Source organism: Seriola aureovittata, chromosome 15, assembly GCF_021018895.1.
Source record: "Seriola aureovittata isolate HTS-2021-v1 ecotype China chromosome 15, ASM2101889v1, whole genome shotgun sequence".
In the NCBI taxonomy this organism is placed as follows: domain Eukaryota; kingdom Metazoa; phylum Chordata; class Actinopteri; order Carangiformes; family Carangidae; genus Seriola; species Seriola aureovittata.
In genome coordinates, this window is record NC_079378.1 from 4,586,018 (window position 1) to 4,607,627 (window position 21,610).

The window sequence follows — 21,610 nt, forward strand, 5'->3', positions numbered from 1 at the left end:
TCCGGTGTTAACAAAATAAAACGTCGGACAAAAGAAAAACAAACAAACGAAGGAACAAAAATGAATGAATGAATGAATGAAAAAATAAATGAAAAGTATCTCAATTGCTACAAGTAAAGTTGAAAAGTAAATTTCCCTCACTTTTACTCCTCACAGACCTAAGACTTGTGGTAGGAAATTGAAATAATTGAGTAAAGTACAAATACCTCAAAACTGTATTCAAGTGTAGTACTTGAGTAAATGTACTTCACAAATTTACAGCACGGAGATAATGAGATATCAGAGTGTTAGCTCATTGTGTAGACTAATACTGTATACAGCTGTGGTCCATCCTGCAGCTGTCCCATAGACATGGGACAAGATGGGTCAATAACAGCAGCAGTATTTGTATTTAATTGTATTAAATGTATTTACAGCAGCTTATCCATCTAAACCTAAACATTATTGATAATTAATACTGATGCTTTAATGTGTACACAGCATGTTACTGTCATAGCTGCTTAAAGTGGAGCTAGTTTTAATACATTTATATACATTACTGTACTTGAATACACTATTTTATTTATGTACAATTCAAAAGGAAAGTATTATACGTCTTATTCCGCTACATTTATCTGACAGTTACCTCACAAATTAAGATTTTACATATAAAACACAAAAACGAAATATGATGGTGTGTAAAATTTTCTGGTTTCCTTCATTTTTTATGACAGTAAATTAAATATCTTTGGGTTTAAGAGTGTGGATCAGAAGATATCATTCGGCAGATTAATCAATAATGAAAATAATCTAAAATTGCAGCCGTAGTTACTTTATTTAGATGGCTGCAGACTCTATTATTTGGTTTCTGTTTGAAAGTCTGAGTCATGATGCGATGAACTCATTGATGAAGTTCAGAGCTCTCAGAGCTTTGAGCTGAACCACTGGTTCAGAAAATGAACTCCAACCTGCAACATCTAATTTTTTGTCTTCTTCTTTCACATTGATATTTGACACATGGTTGTTATAATAAATATTGATTATAGCTGTTTTAAACTGCTGAGAAAAGCACAACAGAATTCATCAAAGACAAAAAGGAGCGAAAGTTAAAACTGTGACATAATTCAAACAGAGTCTTGTTCATTTTATGTAAGCTATCTTTATTTCACATTTATTTGTACACAATAAATACAGTTAAACATCCACTGGTGTGTAAATATGTCGCTCGACAGCCTCTGCAGAGCTTACATTGTAAAACGTGGGCAGTTTGTCACTGAATTTCAGATTCAGACTCAACGAGGAACCAAAACCAGTAGCAAGTTAACAAAAACAACTTCTCTGTTGGGAAAAGAGATCTTTCATTATTTTATTTTTTTTCTTCTTTCCTTTTGTTAATACAACAGGGTAAATGCAAACTTCAAAAATAAGTTTGATGTCATTCAGATCTCAAGGAGATCAACGAGAACACAGCAACATGGCTGACAGATATCTCTTTTTCCTCTGATCGAATCGAACTACGGTTTAATAGGTTTTTATCCTAATTCTAAAAAAAACAAAAAAAAAAACAAAACAAAACAAAAAGAAAAAGAAAAAACAAAAGCTGTGCTATTATTTATACAGATATCCATCTCCAAGCTCTCTGTAAACTATTAATATTTCAAAAACAATACGATCAAAAGGTCATATCTCAATCTCAATCAAAGACACTACAATGGCTATTTAAGGCTAAATAACGCAAGAGCCGATAAAAGAAAAGTATTCATACCAATATAGCTGGTAAACAAAACGTCAAACAAGAAATATTGAACAAACAATGTAGCATCCACAATACTGAAAAGGAATAAGAAGACATCAAAAAGTGCTTCACTATGACAGTATAAGATTTTTTTTTATTTTATTTTATTTTTTTTAATTGGACTAGCTAGCAGCTCAGGATGGTTTCCTCCTTAAAAATAAAGGCGTGTTTAAACTGCACATTACCTCAGTGTCAACTGTCACCAACTGCAACCTGCTCCTCAACAAACCACCAGCAAAACTTTACTGGCAACATTAGAGTCATAATAACATTTCTAGATCTTTATTTTACAACACGAGGAAAAAAAAAAAAAAAAAAAGTTAGACTATGCGCTACGTTTCTCCCTTAAATGTTTAGGAATTTCTCAGCATTTTGGTGCAAAGAAAACTAATATAAAGAAGCAGGGTTTAAAAATTAACCATAATATGTAAAAGGATCTATTATTTAGTTCAAACGTTTCTAGGAGATTCCTCCTACCGACACAACAATCACTCAACTAAAAATTGCCACTTTTCCCTTGTTTGTGTAACCGTGTGCAGTCACAGTCCGTGTGTGTTCGAGGAGAGGACCAGCCTCGCCCGCTGCTGGCGTTTTGATCGAGTGTGGAGACAACCAGACATTTGGTTTTGCGTTGGGAGCTTAACGTGCTGCGACGTCCTGCCAAATATCAACTCTGTTGCATAGAAGTAATCCAATTGTGAAAGCTGTCGACAGCTGGACATCAGTTCATGGAAATACGAGAGAGAGAGCCACACAGTAATTGATATAGTGAGACGTAGCGGTCGGATATGTTTGAAATCATTATTATTATTATTAATAATAATAATAATAATAATAATAATAATATTTCCTAATATTGATTAATTTACCACAGAAAAAAAAGACTCATAATTCTGGTTTTGATTATGATGTCATTATTACAACGTCTGTACCTGTGAATGTGGCTGTAAGACGTGATGTTGAAGTAATAGTTCGACACATGAGAAGATGAGAAGGTCGACGCCCCTCTCGTGTCTCTGTCTGTTTAACATGAAGCTGGAGCCAGAAGGCGATTAGCTTAGCTTAGCATAAAGACTAGAAACAGGGGGAAACGGCTAGCCTGACTCTCTCCACAGTTACAAATAGACCTATTAACAACTCTTAAGAGTGTTTTTGATTCATAAATAAATCAAATCAGTAAAATGGGTGTCAAATTACACCAAAGTAGATTTGATGATGTTTTAAATGCTGGTATGACGAGATACCGAGCTGTTTTTAAAGGCATTTTAAACCAATCTCCTCACGGCTCCAGGTCCACACTTATCACACAGACATCATCTTCTCTTCCGACAACAAAAACTTCCCAAAATATCAAACTATTCCTTTAAAACTCGTGTGTCCAGTAGCTGATAATGTGATAATGATCTGTAGTTAATTTCTTACATTAACAGGTTTTACTGTACTTTTGTCGTCACAATATCTGGCACAGTATCACTATATCAATTTGAATAGTGTGTGTGTTTTTTACCAGGACTGATGCTTGAAGCCGGTGACAGTGAATATTCTGTCTAGTTTTCAACACATTTGTTTAGGACTGAAATAATTAATATCTTAGTAGAAGAGCTGGACAATAAGGACAAGAAGGTGTGTACTTTTTAATAAACATTATATAATATTGGTCCTATTGATCGGTCTTATTCGAATACGAGACAAACTCTGTGTGAGGGACAAAAGAGAAATTGGGAACAGGAGAGGAAGTTAAACAAGAAAGGCACAATATTCCTCCGCAGCACACTGACCCAACGAGGACAGAGCGGAGGGCCTCTCCCGGCCTCCGGGCGTCTTCAGGGGGAAGTTTAAGTTTCCTCGGGTTTCCTTTGGGAGTGCGTTTAGAGGCGCAGAGCCGCCAAGTCCCAGCTGCTTTAAAACAGAGCCATCGCTGCCACCGCCGCCACCGCCACCACCAGGGCGCCGCCTTCACACCAGCGTGATCTCCACCTCCTCCCTCCGCTTCACTTGCCCACGAGGATGCTGCTTCGGGGGCGGAGGAGCAGCACGAACCTGGACACACGATGGCTCAGTTAAATACAGCTAAAAATGTTTGTGTCAACACTTTGTATTTGATTTAACGTGAAGTGGAAAAAATAAAAAACAGAAAAAACTGAATCTGTCTCCACCTCTTTGATCCAGACTGAAATAACTCAACAAGTATTTGATAAATTAATTGCTTTTATTTGCTTAAATGATTAAGATCAGAGCAGACTCCCTCTCTGCGTAGCTGCATTATTAATCATACAACCCGTCATTTTGTGGTTTATTTTCATTTCAATTTACTTTTATCCTAAAATCAGTTGGATGAAATCTTAAATTTAAATTAAAAAGGAGCTCAGTCTTGGTCTGAACTAAAACCAGATGTTCACAACATTTTCATCAACTACTCTTATGTGTCTACAAGTGTTTGAGCAAAACAAGAGTTTTGGTCGACTAAAAACTGAATACTATATATTACTAAAAATAAAAAAAGATAAAGTTGACAAAACATGGACATGGAGTTTACTCACAGGTCGAATGGTTCCTGATCCGCTCTCTGGGTATTTGGGGGGTTGTGGGGAACCTTGCGCTGGACCTGAGGATGACACAGATAACCGTTCAGCTGAGTTACCTCATCGCCGTTAAACTCTCCTTCCAGATATCACACTCCCTTCCAAATACATCCATGGATCTTACTCTGAAAGGGGCTTTTGTGGGGGGCTGGCGGCGGCCTGTGATGGCCGTTGTGATAGGCGGGTGGTCGGCCGATGGGAGAGGCTGTAGCGCTGCAGGGACTCGCCAGAGGGGAGGACATGGTGGGCGTCTGAAGGGGGCTGCTGTGGAGGGGCCCCGGCTGGAAGGGACTGCGAGGGGATCGGTCGCACTGGGCCAAAGTGGAAGGGGAGGCCTTGAACACAGAGATACAGAAATTTACTGGTAAAAATGCAAAACTTTGGGGTGAGAGATCGTAAATTAACTGGTTAAATAACTGATTTTAAAACCATTGGTGGAACTATATTTGAGAGGCGTGTATTTCCTGTTCTTCTCCCACCTATAAGTTAAGAAGGAGTGCAGATGAATTAAAGAATTGTCCGTATAATAATGGAGCATCAAACATACCTGCGCACTGCCGTCTCTTTGTCCGTCTCCGTTCTCGCTTGCGCCGGCGAGATCCTCCACCAGAACGGCGGGGAAGACGCCGACGACGCCGTTGAACTCTCCCTCCCAGAAACCGTCGTCCTCGTGGGTCTCTCTGCTCAGGATGCGGATGATGGCGCCCTCCGGAAACGACAGCTCGTCGTCCGTTTGCCCCGCGTAGTCGTACAAGGCCTTCGCGAACGACACTGCGAGAAAGACGGGAAAAGTTCAGAAACTACAACGTAGCGCAACATGGTGCAAATGTTTGGACACCTCTGAGGAAATTACACATTTTGTTGATTTTTGAAGTGAAAAAACATTTTCTTTAAACTCTTACTTTTTATTTCATGAACTTTAAAAACTGAAACAGTAACTGCAGTAACCCCCCCACCCCTCCCTTTGCAGATACCACAGCTCACAAACACTTCTTGCAGCAGCAAAGAGTCTTTCTGTTCTTGATGAAAGTTTCAACCTCTCTTTTCCTGCTTCAACTTGAAGATATTTTTAGTTTGTCTCGCACTCAGCATGTTTAACAACCACCCACAGATTTCCAGTGATGCTCAGGTCAGAGGAACTGTGAGGACTTTTCCAAAAGCTTCGGCTCGTGTTTCTTGAAGCGGCTCGTGGTGGATTTTGAGTTTCTCTTCTCAGTTTCATATTCATTTGAATCCATTCTTCCATTCCTAATGTCTGCATTAACTTCTTTTCACACCACGGATCAACAAAAATGTTTAGTATGAGCGTCCCTCACCGCTGGAGTCTCCGTTGACAGACCCGGTTGGTAGTTCAGTTTCAGGTTCAGTGGAGTTACTGGAGGAGTGGGATCGGGCGTCGAGCGCAGCCAGAGACTGCAGCATACTCAGCAGGCTGTTGGAGGAAGGCAGCTGCAAGTATTTCTCTGGGACGTAGCCCACCTGCCCGCTGCGGTTTCTGGCCTGGAAACGCAGAAAATAAACACTTCCGATGACGATGAAGGATTGGAAACAAACAACGAGCTGAAACACTGAAATATGTGGCTACAAAGTTCAAGTCTGTGGAGATGTAGCGTACCTTGACCCAGTCCTCCATGTCTCCATCATCAATGACCTCCAAGATTTCCTGCTCCTCGATGGTCAGTTCATCTGGCTGAGACGCCTTAAAACAAACAAACAAACAAACAAACAAACAAACAGTCAGTTTGTTTGCATGAAAATAAGGTGAAGCAGGAAGTAGCATCTAAACGACAGTGAAAAAGTCACATGATCACCTGTAGGTCGGTGTCCTTTCAAACACTGTAATATTAACAAAGTGAATTCGGCACTCTCACACGTCGTCACTTAAATAACAGTCTCATTACTAGAACACGACAAAGACGTCTGATTATCAGTGTATCGGTGATGTCAAGTTTAAACCTGCAGGAAGTGATTTTGGTTTTTCTTTTGGCCACTTGGTGGCGACGGAAACAAGTTATCAACCCTGTAAAGTCGAGGGGAAACCATCGACTACAGTCACTTAAAAAAGGTTTGCAGGGGTTTCAAGATGATTTGCAACATTGCCAATTACACTAACGATCATTTTCACTATCGATTATTCTGCTTAATGTTTTTATTGATTGATCAATTCATAATTTCTTTCTACAAAACATCACAAAACTATGTAAAAATGCGTTTCACAATATCTTAAGAGTGCATTGATATGTCGTTAAATATCTCGTTTTGTCTGACCAACAAAACAAAACAAAAAAAACATTTTATTTACATTTATTTAAGACCAAGAAAAGCAGAAAAAAAAAAGATCTGGAACCAATAAATATGTGGCATTTCTGGCTTGAAAATGACTGAAATATTTAAATTAGCTGCAGATGAAGAAGTTATGTGTTGTAATAACAGCGGGTTAAAGTTTGTGTACAGTTTGTATCCTGCTGGCACCTTGTAGGAGTAGAGCACTTTGCAGGTGAGGGGATAGTTTTTCAAGGTGCTGGAGGGACTGGAGCTGCTGTCGTCCAACACTTCGCCACTGTCCTCCATCTCCTCCTCGTCCTCTCGATCCAGATCCGCTGTCCCCTGCAGGAATAACAACAGCTACATAATCTGTACTGTGCTCCTAAGATGTAGATAAGGTTTGGACATCCGTGCTTGGTGGGTCTTACAGAGAGCGAAGGGTCGTGGGTGCTGAGGTTGTTCCAGCGCTCGTTCTCCAGCTCCTCCATCACCTGGTTCATCGCGCTCTTCAGCCACGTTTCGACAGCAACTCCCGCCTGCCGCAGCAAGTCCAGGCGGGCCTCTGCTTTCACCTTCACCGTCTGCCGTCACAAAATAAAAACACAGAACAAACATGACAAACGCAGAAGATACGCCACCTTTTTTGTCTCGGTTTGTTTCGGGTTGTGGGAAAACCGCCAGTAAAACTCTGCTGTGGATTAAACAACCGAACCTAGATCGCCTTAAGAGGAGGTAATTGCTCCGCCTCCAACCCGACACTGGCAACCACAGTAATTTCCGACCGTATTTAAGCGATTTTAGCATAAAATTCACCGTTAAATGCATCGTCTGTCAACAAATCACTTTTATAAGAGTGATGTATAAATATTTGATAAAAAACAGAAATGTTTGAACCAACTGCAATAAAAGTCAGTGCATCCCTTCACTTGGGAGATTCTACTTGTTTTCTTTTTAACAATATTTTCTATGTTATTTTGATTGGACAGATTCGATCCTCCTGGACACGGACGATTTCCGTCTTACACTAATCTGTAGAGAGATGTTTGATTCTTTTCAGCTGCTCTTTGCCGGAGGGTTTGTTGCTCTACCTTCTCCTTTATAAAACGCCACTGCTATTGGATTCAAGTCCGGGGGAAACACTCAGCGCGGTCATGGTTTTCAGTTCTTTACAAACTCACTGTGTGATTTTTGCAGTGTGTTTTGGGATCATTGTCACGTTGGGAAATTCCTCTCCTGCCAAGCCGCTTGAGTCTGGGACTCATCTCTTCCATCAGTATTGCGGTTATGCAAACTTATATTCAGAGTGCCGTCTATAAATGTCATCTCTCTAACATCCTTTTACACTTTTGCATCCTCACTGTGCCGTCCCTGCGGTAGTCTGGGCCAGGTCCACAGCGAACGTGCTGGATCCCATCTGATCCAAACAAGTTTATTTTGGTTTCATCCGACCAAAGAATGTGCTGCCAAAAACTTTAATCTCACAGTTTTGTGAACAATGGTTTTCTTCTTGGACGCCGTCTGTAGAGGTCGACTTCATGCACTGTCTGATCAGTCACAGAAACACAGATTTCCACAGATAATCCTCGCGCCAAGTTAGAAACACTAACCTATCTGTTTTTCAGTGGAAGTTTTCGTAAATAGAAAATTGCGTGTGGCGTCATTTTCTTTTTTTTTCGTGGACGACCGCTGCGTTCCTATAACCTCCTAACCACTGCTGCAACCGTGCTCCGGCTCATGTTCAGTGTCCCACTGATGCTCTCACAACCGGGTTTCTTCAGGCAGTTCCTCTCCATGTGGAGACGTGTTGCATTAGACACAACCCGGCTCAAAGTGAGAAAGCCGCAGTGTTCACAGACAAAGTCACAGGTTTAATCACTTTTGTAGCATTTAGGTTGTGCAGTAAAAACTCTTTATATATTTATGTAAAGATCAAATAACCTCCACTTCAACTTAAAGATAAAACAGTTATTATAAGATGGTACACATTTGAATCTTTTAGCATTTCAGTGATATTGCACAGGGGTTTTGTTGCATGCTGTATCTGGTTGTCATTATTAGATTGCCTCCTGAGCAGATGGATTTAATTTGTAGTTCAGCTTTTAAGATTTATGCTCAAATCACTCATTAACTATCACAGAAAAATGTAAATACAGAAAGGTTTTCCCCCTCTGGAGCAGAATTTAGTCTAATTTAGTGCTAAATCTCTCCACTGAAACCCAGGATGATAAAAACCCTGACGCTCATTCACCGTCTCAGGGTTTTAACGAATGATTATCTTCATTATTGATTCGTCTTAAGAATCTTTTCTCAGTTAACAGATTGATCCTTTGGTCTAGAAAGCACCAGGCAACATAGAAAAACGCAATTCCCTCATACGTCTTGTTTTGTGTGACCATCAGTCCAAAACACAAAGACAGTCAATTTAGGAAAAGTGTAATTTTTCATATGTAAGTGCACAAAACCAACAACTGATTAACTGATCATCTAAAGAGCTGCAGATTAATCTTCTGTTGACTGACTAATCAATTAATCGAGTAATCGTTGCAGCAATGAATACTTGGATTATTACACTCTAATGTGTCATTTCATCTTTTAAACCAGCAGGTGGCGCGCTGGAGCCACCTTCAGTAATAAAATGGTGATTGAGAAAACAGAGAAACCCATTTCTTACTCCATCACACACACACACACACACGCACACACACACCTACACACACACACGCACACACACGCACGCACGTTACCTCTGCCCTCCGGAGACTCTGCCTGGCCACCTCCATCTTCGTCTCCAGCTCACTGTTGTTCTGCTCTGACGACTCCTGCGTCCCATATTCCTCCAGCGCCTTAACAAAAATAAATAAATAAATCTCACATTAACAACATTGTCTGAGCATCATCAGAAATAAAATAAAAATAAAAATAAAATAGAGACATTATCTGAGAGTGACTCATTTCCTCATTTCTGGAAACAGAAACGTTGGTTCCTGGTGTGCCGGAAACATGAAGGTAATGTGATGTAGTGGATGTATTGCTTCATCGCCTCTTCCTTCACACGCGGCGGATTGTTTTATGATCTCCGGGTTTGATATTATCAAACTGACCTGCTTTGTTGTTTTAAGGCCAAATTCCAGTTCACTGACAAAAGCTTCCTGTTGGTCTTTAACCAATCATTTGAACTCTACAACAACTTTACAGTAATATTATGACACATCTGATTAACTGTGTGTTATACACTCAGATCGACTGGTGACGCCGTCATTTTTAGGATGAAATATTTTACGATTTTATCACAAATTATATTTATTACAGCGTTTCTGTTTAATTCTGACTTTGTGGCTCATTGTGTGTCATCTATTTAATGATGCTGTTGTCTCATCTTGGCCAGGAAGGAGATTACTAATCTTTACTAGACTAGACTAAATAAATGTTAAAGAAAAGAGTAAATGTTATTTTTTGGTCTCTACACATATATTTATATATGAAAAATATTGTTTCCACTATCAGAGATCCTGTTACCTCAAGTTCCCTTTGTTCTGTTCCTGGTGCGTCGTTTCCTCGCTGCACAAGGAAATGGTGTTATCTTTAATGGATTATGGACTGATTTATTGCCTGATAACATCCTTGTAAAAAAAAATCTTGGCAGGTTATTTGTTCTTTACGGCTTTGTGCTGATTGTTCTGCCTGATTTGTAAACATTATTTGAAAAAGTCACAGGCAGGCAAAACGATTTCAGAGCGAAATCCTCGAGGGGAGAAACTGAGGAGACCAAGTTTCGTGTCGACCACTTGAAACTTAAAACAAGAGGCGCCCGGATTGCTTTATGTCCCGCCGTGACCTGTGGAAACAATAATTGTTGCATGTGCAAAGGTTTGCAGAGATCACAGGTTTTCTTGCGCACACAGCATGTTTAAAATCTCGCCACAGATCTTCAGTGATGTTCAGGTCAGAGGACTGAGAGCTTGTGTTTCTTGAAGTAGCTCAGTGTGGATTTTGAGGTCTGCTTTGGATCATTGTCCTGTTGTAGTAGCCAGGCTCTTCTCACTTTTACTTCCTTGTTGAACTTCATGACATTTGCCTCCAGAACCTGCCGATATTTAGTTGAATCCATTCTTCCCTTTTGTTGCATGTTTTAATTTGTCGTATGGTGGAATATAATAATAATATTAATATTCTCTTTGTATTTATTGCTGTGTGTTTTTATAAATGAAATAAAAAATTAACTTTTGCAACTTTAATTGTTCTTAGGGGGTCTTTGTAATATCTCTGCAGGGACTACAGACCTTTTGACCGTCTCTTGACACATGTATATTAATGCGCACTGTCCCTGTTGAACAAAGTAATAGCTTCACTGTGTCACTGAGTGACTATCATGTGTACAGGATGTGGAGGCTTTATCTCTGGCAGTGACGCTTGCCCACAACATTATCTCTTCATCGTTTTCATCTGGTTCTCACCCTCTGTGTGTGGATGACGCTCTTGTATTCTCGCGCCACGCGACTCGCCCATTTCCTCGCCTCCTTATCCAGGCTGTGCTCCTCCGCCGTCCCACTCTCCTTCTGCAGCTGCATCACCTACAAACACGCAGAGAGAGAGAGAGAGAGAGAGAGAGAGAGAGAGAGAGAGAGAGAGAGAGAGAGAGCAGAGAGAGAGAGAGAGAGAGAGAGAGAGAGAGAGAGAGAGAGAGAGAGAGAGAGAGAGAGAGAGAGAGAGAGAGAGAGAGAGAGAGAGAGAGAGAGAGGGCCGGTGAACGAAGGGAAGATAAAGGAGATGAACAGAACAAGACCATAACAATACTTAGGTACCAAGATAACAGAGATACTGTCTATCAAGCTGCTGATATATGACGGTTGAGACTCACAGATTTGTTACAGTGAACAGACTGTACACTGTAACAAATCTGTGAGCAACTTCACAACTTCATTATATTTCATGGAAGAAATTCCTTATTATTTCATTTTATAGGAATTAAAATCCTAATAAAAAAAAAGAAGATGTTTCTCACAATAAAACACAACATAGTGTGAATTACCTCACACAGACACAACTCTGAGGAGATTATATCCAAACTAAAATATTACTTAATGCATTTTTAATCATTGCCACGACCCACCAGAACACCTTTAAGACGCCCTTGTGGTTTCCTAAATGCCGCCAGTGTAAGTTATATTTATCATTTCTGTTATGTCGATGTGGCAACTTCCTCTTTACATATTACACGGGCCAAGTTTAAAAAGCGTATTCTGAGAGAGAGATATTCACAGGGCCGGAGCTTGAATAGAGCATTTGTCTCAGCATCAGCACCACATCTTTTACATTTACGAAACCCTGAAGACCCGTAATGTAAAGAAACATCAGGCGGCTCTCAATTATGTAAGAGGGGGAGGGAGCACCGAGAAACAGCGTCACTCAGTCCATGGAGGCATGTTGGTGGGTCAAGTAAAGAGTGAACGTGTTAGCCAATATGCTATTTATACATTCAGCAGATATGGATTAACACTATCATTCATTTGGAGTCGTGTTTCCAACCAAGCAAACTCTGCTTTGGTCTGCGCCAAGATCCTGAGGGAAATATCTGCTAAATACTTTTATACTGTTCACCAGCTGGGCTCGGATGTTTCCTGCCAGACGTTCGGTGCTATGTTTCTAAGATAAAGTGGATTCATCAGTGGAAAGAAAAAAAGACAGCTATCTGCTGCTGGAATGAGGTTGATAAGAGTGGTGCATCGACCCAAAACAGTAAAATTGTGATGTGTAAAAGCGAAACAAAACAAAACAAAACAATGACTATTACTAAAACAACCAAAAGTGTTTAAGGTGTTACTTTCATTTCCATCAAAATTTAGCCTGAGTCTCAGATCTGGTCCGAGCCAGTCACAGCTTTGTAGGCAAGATTAACGACGGGATCATCACAGTCTCATGCTGGATCCAGAAACATAGCTACACCCGGAAGAGAGATTGTTTTAAAGCAAAATAACAATAACTCTTGAATGTGAATATTTCTCCCATAGTGGTGTAAAACACTAAGCTACCAGCTGCAAGCAGCTGCAGCTTCTGAGCCAACTGAAAATGATGACGGCGGGATGGATGCGTGACTTTCTACTGGCTGTTTAGGGCAAAACACGACATGCACGGCACATCCTGAACAGCTGTTTGAAAGGTGAAATACTTTACGATGAGTCAGTTCCTTATATTTCTAGTTAAGGAGCAACATGAGCTTTCATCTGGAGTCCGGTTTCTGGGCACCTTGCAAACAGAAGTCCAAAACTCGCTCCGTTTTAGCTCTAGTTTTTGGTCTCTACCGCTCTCCTGAGGGAAATATTTGTCTCTTCAGCTGCTAAATGCTTCACCAGCTTCTCTCTAGCCGTGTCAGTCTGCTGTTCGGGGATGAGCAGGAGGGGTACAGTGGGTGAGGGTGAACCTAAACACTGAATTTACAAACCGGACATCGTCACCGTTATTATAACAACATGGGATAAAGCTGCTTTAAAAGATTAAAACACATCCCTAAAGTTTGAGTTAAGAGGTTTCCACATGACAACAGTAGTGTGTGCGCATTTGTGTATGGAGGGAAAAGGGCTGGGGTGGGGAGGGTCAGCGCACTCTGATGAGGCCCACTCACAATGCCTCCTTTTCACAGATGGGCCGTTCACAGGGCCCGGCCTACCTCCTGCCCCTCCCTCCCAGTACAGCTCTATTCCTTACCGGATCCCTCTGTCTGGTGCAAGTGGTATGGGGAGGGAGGGGAGGGAGGGGAGGAGGAGGGTGAGGGGGGTGGGGGGGACTAGGCTCTCCACCACTAATGTTTTCTTTAGGAACAGGCTGCTGCTTGTTTGACTTCCAATGAAAACAACGCCGGCGTTTGCAGTTTGAACAAATTGTCCAGTGTTGTCCCGAGGAGCAGAGGGCCAGTGCAGAGGAGAAAGGGACCTGCGGCTTGGAAAGACGTATGTGTGACATGGACATTACATTACATCCATGTGCAGCAGCCATCAGTAAATCACTGGCAGATATAGTCACCAGGGGCGTCTTAAAAGGCCGATAATAAAATATCTTTGGACTGAAGTTGACATTTATGCTGATATTTTAATGTTTGTTTTATAGAAAGCAAAATATGCAATAAATGACCCGTACGGGTGGAGAACTGTCTGAAATAGATTTGAGTCCACGTGGAGACAATAAAGGCTTCATGAACAGGTGTGCAAAAGTGCAGTGCGGAACAGATTGCACTCGAATTAGCGCCTGTGACTCAGGTGGGATTTGACACGGTGCACAAGCTGTTGCACGATGCAAATTTAACACACAAAACCTGACTTTTATAGCCCCAAGTATTTAAACATGGCAGCAGGGAGAGCAGATTTTGATACGCCCAAAGCAGGAGATTCAGGCTGAAAACAACGATGCATTGAAAAATAAACACACGGGGGGGATACATTAGTGGAGGCCAGTAAGTCGAGTTTAAGTAACAGATCCATGAATTTCCATGAAACTTATCAGACGCCAAAACACTCCACAGCAGTTTCTACTTTATAGCACTGTTTGGAAAGATTTTACAACCCTGGAAAGTTGTTACCGTGACGTTATTTCATCAGTTGTGTTGCAGCAATCAAGGAGGTGAACAGCGGAGTTGTGTCATTCATGTTCATGTGAATTTGCGTGCGTTTAATTGGCCATTGTAGCACCTTGCTGGATGACGTGGCACTGATGTTGACTGGCCTCCCTCATGGAAATGAAGGAGGCGTTGGAAGCGTCAACTCTTCTAGATAACAATTCAAATAAAAAAAAGGGCCAATACTGTGTGTTTGCAAACCGGTCAAAGTTCACGTCCGGTTGTGCATGAGGTTTGTGGAAAAGACTTAAAAATGAGGATGTGTGGACAGAGACGAAAGACTCTTATGACTCAGAGAAGAGATGACACAGGTGTGCACTGCATGTAGAACGTTCCAAGAACAATTCAAATGGAAAACACTCATTAATTATCACTACATCCATCCGTATTTGACATTAAACAAAGTCGTTGGAAAGAAAAGGAAAGTACTACACTACACTACAAATTAAAAGCAGGGATTATCTGTTGGGCAGGTTCGTCTAATTTTTCACATTCTTATGTCTTAAGCAACCAGAACAAACTATAAACAAAAAGCCCAAAATAGAGCAGCACTGAGGAGATGTGCAATAATGATTTTTTATAGCAGCTCGCAGCTTTGTGAGGCTGTACGACACCAACACGCTGATGTCAAGCAGGTATAATGTTTACCATGTTCATATGGTAATAAATGCTTTAGAACAGTGTTATATAGTGCTGCAGGATACGCAAAAAAGAATCATCATGATTATTTTGGCAGATATTGCGATTTAAGTTGGAATGGTCGCTTTTTCATTTAATTTTCACACACAAAAAAACATTTTTTAAATGATAATGATTTGATTTTTGTTGTGTCTTGTACCAAACAAACATGTTTCCTTACGTCTGAAGTATATTGTATATATTTCGATTAATTGTGCAGCCCTAGTGTTGTATAAGATCTCCACATCTATGTGAGTAACAATACATATGCTGTAAAAATAAATACAAGTGGAGTTTCTGGCTAAATATCCATTTATATTATCCCTCCGCCTTTTTGTATTAAACATTATAGTGTGTTGGCATTAAACATTATTTTCATGACCAAATATCTGCAAAACTAGTAAGAGACCAAATTAAAATTTTGAGCTAAAGTTCATCCTGAGTGGAACATGAATGTCTGAATCAAACTTCATGGTAATGCATCCAGTGAATCCACATCCCGCTCAGTCATCAGGATGCCCATGAACTATTTGTTCCACTTGAACTGATTTAGTCTAAACAAATTAAACGGTCAACTCTTGAGCTTTGTTAAACGTCGGACAGATTGTTCCACTGACCCAGCTCCTCCGGTTTGTTTTAATTGCAGTGTTTTACATCGGTGGTTCCCAAACTGAGGGTCAGGGCCCTCCAAAAGAGGTCGCAAGATAAACTTGAGCAGTCATGAGGAGAAAAATGTCAGAGGAAACTTTGAAAACATTTCTTCTACACAAAATAATGTGATTTTTTTCAAACTTTTCTTTCAAAAATTCCTGTTTTCATGGGTCACACTGGGTAGTTCCAACATTTTTCAAGCCTTTCTAAACTTGAACATATTGAGGGGAAAAAAAAAAATCACATTGTTGAACTGCTCTCGACAGAAATATTCAGCTTGCTGTTTCTTGGTTGAGGAACTTCCTCCCTGAAAGATCCCGAGCTGTATTTGTTGATGGTGTAAATTCTAACATCTTAAGGATCCGTAAAGCTGTACAGCAGGGATCTGTCATAGGACCACTACTGTTCTCCCCTGCATATCTATAATATCATTCATAATATCATGTTCATGCAGTTAATGCAATTTTATATTCAGCAGCTTCCTCACAGTCTTATGTCCAATTGATTCCCTGGTCTTACAATAAGCTCTTATTGATCTCAAACTGGTGTTAAACCAAGACAAAACAAGCTCCCAAACATTGACATTGTATTGATTTTCTACTCTGTCATGTCTTTGCCACGTCACTGTTTACAGAGATGTGGTATCAGTAGGTTATTTTTGGCAACCTAAAAGCAAGACTTTTAAAATAAATAACCAAGTGTTAGATAACTACAGTAACTGACTGCCAACAGCTCGTGACACGTAAAGCTGAGCACAAGTGGATTGTACTGCAGGAATGGTATGAAAAAGTTTTCTATGGATTTTTTGGTACCGGTTCAAAGTGGAAAACAGCTGTTGTCCTCCCTGACAGATGAAGCAACAGTATGAATTTTTCCACAATTTAAAACAAATGATGGTCCAGATGTGACAGTCAGAAATGGAAGAGGTTTTGATTTCTGTGGATGTCGAGATAGTGTGTTGTCTTTGTTGCCATTAGTGTCTCATAGAAAACACAAGACACCATGGACAATTGTATGTAACACACCATCTGCTGCATCAGCAACTTTGAGCTGTGATAATCACCAAAAGATAATCGATCGCTTGTGAATCTACATCCATGTTAAACTGAAGTCTGGGGACCAAAGGACAATGGGAGAAAGATAGAGAAAACCTCTCTCTTGTGTTGCACTGTTCACATCTGACATTTTATTCATTGAGCAATAAATAAATGCAACAATAAAACATCAGGATTTACCGTATCCGAGTCGATGGGCTGGTATGAGAAGTCCGGGGCTTGTTGAAACATGGGATTCTTCTGTGCAAACAGCTGCTGGTGAAACTCCTGCAGCACCTACATGTGTGTTTTTCAAGGGAAAAGAAGGAAAAAGTTTAAAGTCGAGAAAGAACAACTCTATGTGCTATGTTCAAAATAAAAATAAAAACTTTTTGCCTTTATTGTGAAAAGTTGCTCAGTGTTTCTAGTTTCACAGTAGACCAGCAGCAGTTAGTGCAAAGCAGACAAGACTGAAAAGGTGGGGCCAATTTAAACAAAGATTTGTATCGGATGCCCCCCAGTTTAATATATCTTTATCTGCAAAACCTCAGTTCAGCACTTCAGACAAATATTTGCCTCCAGCGGCTGACATTTACTAGCTCATTTAACCAAATCTATTTCAGCGTGCAGATAAAACGCCTAAACATGAAATTTGCTTTTGTCCAATACGTTTCAGGACGGCATCAGTAGATGCATGACATTATTCAGCAGCACTGCATGTAAAATGAAGGCAGTATGCAGCTGTGAAACACTATGAGCAAGTACTGAAAACAAAAAACAAACAGGTAATGCAGCAAACCCAGTATATTTCGCTTTCAGCCCTGTATCATATTCTTATCATATCCCTACATTAACTTAGAAACACTCTGATAGGGTTTTTACTTTACAGTTAGCATAACATACTTGTGTGTGATTTGTGACAAACAGTATAAAATCTTACACACTATGCGCTAGTATTTTATACTGCATAAATAACAGCAGTATTTCAAATTATTCTTATAAGATTTCTCCTCAGCTGCAGAGTTTATAATTTATTTCCCATGATATCAAACAGAGTCTCGGTTAAATAAGGTAGTGAGAGTGCGTTCAAAGGTTCTCAAGATAAAAGGGGAACATAGGTGGAATATTCACAATGCATAACCTCTTATCAGTTCCTTATTTGGTGTCTTTATCCACATTTATCTTCACTTTAATCTATCATATAATTTAACATCATAGATTCTGTTATTCAGCGAGTAATAGTGAGTTTATCATATTTTTCTCATGATATCAGGACCGTCAGTTTTTTGCATTCTGTTTGTCTGCTTCAGTCAAAACTGAAATATCTATGAACACACCCTGTCCAGCAGTGTGGACCAGTAAAAACAAGAAAAGCCTGAGGCTACAGAATTAAAAAGAGTGACGCAAAAATCAAAAACAAAGGATTTTACTAAATAACAAAAGTCCTCTGGAGAAACATATTGGAGCTGATATCTTGTTCCCATTAGACAAGTGGAACCAGAGGAGGAGAAAGTATTTAGATTTCTATTTGCTGTGATGGGAAATAGATTTTGAAACTGACCACAAAACACAAGGTATTAAAGAAATTATCACATTCATGGGCGCTAATCAAAATGTCACTTTACACAGAGCACACTTGAGATCTGTTCCAGGGGGTTTGTGTTGATACAGGAAGCACATGGGCTGAAAGAAATGTGAGCTCTGTTGAAAACCCCTCTCCACCCCACTGCTTCCCTCTCTTAATGATTTGTTCATATTCCTGCCTGTGCAGAAACAAAATGCCGCCGCAGCTCCAGAGAAAGAGGCAGGATGACCCGAACACAAACAGACTCAAGGAGGCCGGCGGCTCCAGAGCTTGTAACCGAGGAGCACCCGAGTAACTCAAACCATTTCAATTAATTAGCAGTCGGCGAGGCGGCAGAGTTCAGCTCCTCCAACATTCACAGAGAGTCTGAGTGATACTGATGGATTAGAGACGTCCTGAACCCGCCGCTGATCCGGGCGCATTTTAATTGATCGGCTACAATAAACCTGATCAAATGATCCGATCCTTCCTTTACTGTATTCGATTGTGTTTTGTCCTCCTCAGCCTGCTAGAGCTGCAAAGCTAATCTACTTTACGACAGCAGGTCTCGACAGTGCAAATATTTCATTTTGTATGTGAATGACAATTAAGAGAAACCCTGAGTTTTAACAACCAGATGGGTAAAATACATGGATCTGCTAAAGTCAGAACTTTATTAATCCCAAAGGAAAATTAGCTTATTATTAACATTTTCTGCTGAACCAAATCGTCACATTAAAGGTCGCTCGCAGCTTTTCGCTAATTAACATTATCTCTAAGCCGGCAACTAACTATTATTTTCATTATCAATTAATCTGCAGACCATTCTCTTGATTAATCAATTCATTTTTGATGTTTTGATCTGTAAAATGACATAATAAAACAGAGACAACCAGGAAATACTCACTCTGAAAATGAATAAAATAATTGTTCAATTATCAAAATAGTTGGGTCATTTTCAATCAGTGAATCGACGAATCGTTACAGCTCTAGTTAATTCCATGAATAACTTGACGACAGGCTAAAATTAAACTTGTCTAGTCTGGTTCAAGTAGCACAGGTGAGAGAGAAGACATGAAGTACAGTTAGTCCAGTGGGTTTGAAGACTTACCCCATTTGAGCTGTTCAACAGCTGGTTGAAGGTGTTGTGTACAGCCTGGTAGGTCTCCAGCTCAGTCTGACACAGTGACACCAGGTAATCTTTTACCTGCTCGTAGATTCTGCCGTCTAAGACCTGCAGACCACGACAGACACACATTTTTTCAGCTTTACAGTACGTATCCCACCGTCCACCCTCTCCTACTCCGAGAGCGAGTCCTCACCTTGATGCAGTCCATGAGGTCCGTGTCGTAGTAGCGCTGCTGGTGAGCGTTAGCGGCCGCTAGTGTGAGAAGGTAGTCGTTTCTGGCGTGCGTGGCTTTGGAGTTACACTCGCTCCTCTTGGCTTTCAGCTGAAACACAGAGGATCACACCGATGACTGACTGTGGAAACCAGAATGTGGAGCAGATTATTGGATGTAAAGATCTCACACCTTTACACTGGCCCGCTGAAGACTGGATCTGGACTGGAAGAGACTTAGCTTGGACCTGAACACAAGAAAAGACCGACTTTATAACTCTAGGAGTGAACATGCCAACACTGTTTATTTGTAATATTTCTTTTCAGTTGAAGTTTTGCATAATTTAAACACATCAGCAAATTTTTGACAAATTCTTGAAAGTTGGGAGAAAAGCAAGAAGGTTCACTGTTCGCAGAAGACTTAAAAACAGTAGACAGGGTCAGTTTTCCTGTTATTTAACCCACATTAATTAATTTTGGTTTAATATGGGGACAACAGAGAGAAAAGTGAACTTAAAAATCGCACGTTTCTGAAGAATAAAACAGTTTTTGCAGTTTTTTCGACATGTAGATTTAGTGTAAATCCTTATGATTGTCTGATTGCTCCTGGAGAAATATGATCTTCACGTATAACCAGGTTACTGTTACAAGTACACATGTGCTGGCAGCTGGATGAAAGGGGGGATCAATACACCGAGCGATGCCTTCTCACTTCTAAAACAAGTCCCAGTCAAACTGACTGAAAACACCTTACATAAGTCAGTTTCCACTGCTGAACATTTGACTATTTGTTAAATTCATACACTTTTTCGCTTTGAGGGAAAAACACTGTTCTCACTGGACTGGTCTTCATCTCACAGACACACAAAGAAACAAAACAGAAAACTGAAAGCAGCATCCTCTTTCACTACTGCAGTTAAATACAGGAAAGTTAAAACAGATTTACAGCAACCAGGTTATGACAGTCCATGTAAACATGTTCTGATTAGCCAAGTAACCCGGTTTCTCTGAGTGACCTCGTTACTGGTTAAGTGCTTGTAAACGTGCTAATCAGCATGAGAGCTGCAACACACACATGGGAAGCGCCACAACAGAGAAGAGGGTGAAGTAATTTCGTGTAAAAAAACATTTTTAAAGCCCATCAACACTGAGATTAAATTATCCAACTTTACGGTCTTGCACCCTCGTGACCTGCAGTCTCTGGAACGGTTTAATTCTGCAGACATTTGGAAGGTTAAAGCAAACACACCTGGAAGTTAATACCCGTGTATGTGTGTGTGTGTGTGTGTGTGTGTGTTTACACATAAAGTAGTATTTGTAGTATTAGAATAAATGCCAATCCAGCTACTAATCCTTTCCAATAGCAAAACTTCACAGAGCTGTGTCTGGGCTCTATAATAAACTTTCCTGACGGGCAGAAAAATGTCTGCAATGTGGTGAGTCAAAGTGCCAGCTGTTCATGTTGTGCCAGGACAAAGTGTTGAGAATGAGGGGGAGAGGAGAACGCTCCCTCAAGACCAGCAACAACAGTCTGAACGTTAGTTGTTTGACGACTATTTTCACAATCAATTATCACCCTGAACTTGAGAGTAAGTTTCGCTTATTGTTACTTCCCTTGTGTGTTTGAAACATCACTGCAGAGTCATGTTTGCGCAGACACTGAAGCTACAACAGCGTTTTCACGTTCATCTGCTGAGGAGGGGAAGTACGAGCATGATTTGTGACATGACAACTAATTTGGAAACCAACCGTGGTACAACAGGCAACTTACACAAGCGTGATGTGGAAACATGAAGCCTCCGGCGCACAAACACTGAGAGACGACTTGTTTCAGTGAACTAGGAGAAATCATGTATCCAACAGTTTGAAAAGCAAATCATTTGGATATTTATAGATTCTTGATTTTCCAATGAGGGAGAAGGAGTAGATGTAATTTGAAAAATAAATAAATAAATAAATAAATAAATTTTCAAATTGGCCGTTTTGTCCGACCAACCGCCCAAAACCTAAAATTTATATTGTTTATTATAATTAACGCCAAGCAAAAGCAACAAATCCTCAGACTTGAGTTGCTAGAACCATCAAATGTTTCGCCTTTCATGTTTATCAGCTGATTT

At 40.3% G+C, this 21,610-nt stretch overlaps 1 protein-coding gene across 1 annotated transcript in view; it reads right to left on the reverse strand.

Annotated features, from left to right (window-relative positions):
* Positions 1–1,115: 1,115 nt before the first annotated feature.
* LOC130182740 (F-BAR and double SH3 domains protein 2-like) overlaps positions 1,116–21,610 on the reverse strand; it is a 35,390-nt gene continuing 14,895 nt past the window's right edge. Inside the window, exons 7-20 of the mRNA XM_056397877.1 lie at positions 19,687–19,741; positions 19,477–19,605; positions 19,266–19,388; positions 16,792–16,887; positions 11,076–11,192; positions 9,366–9,464; positions 7,050–7,202; positions 6,829–6,963; positions 5,972–6,055; positions 5,673–5,856; positions 4,904–5,127; positions 4,481–4,691; positions 4,315–4,379; positions 1,116–3,814 (exon numbers count right to left, since the gene is read on the reverse strand). Of these exons, the coding sequence (XP_056253852.1) occupies positions 3,731–3,814; positions 4,315–4,379; positions 4,481–4,691; positions 4,904–5,127; positions 5,673–5,856; positions 5,972–6,055; positions 6,829–6,963; positions 7,050–7,202; positions 9,366–9,464; positions 11,076–11,192; positions 16,792–16,887; positions 19,266–19,388; positions 19,477–19,605; positions 19,687–19,741 (1,759 nt within the window). The 3' untranslated portion in view covers positions 1,116–3,730. The remainder of the gene's footprint in view (positions 3,815–4,314; positions 4,380–4,480; positions 4,692–4,903; positions 5,128–5,672; positions 5,857–5,971; positions 6,056–6,828; positions 6,964–7,049; positions 7,203–9,365; positions 9,465–11,075; positions 11,193–16,791; positions 16,888–19,265; positions 19,389–19,476; positions 19,606–19,686; positions 19,742–21,610) is intronic.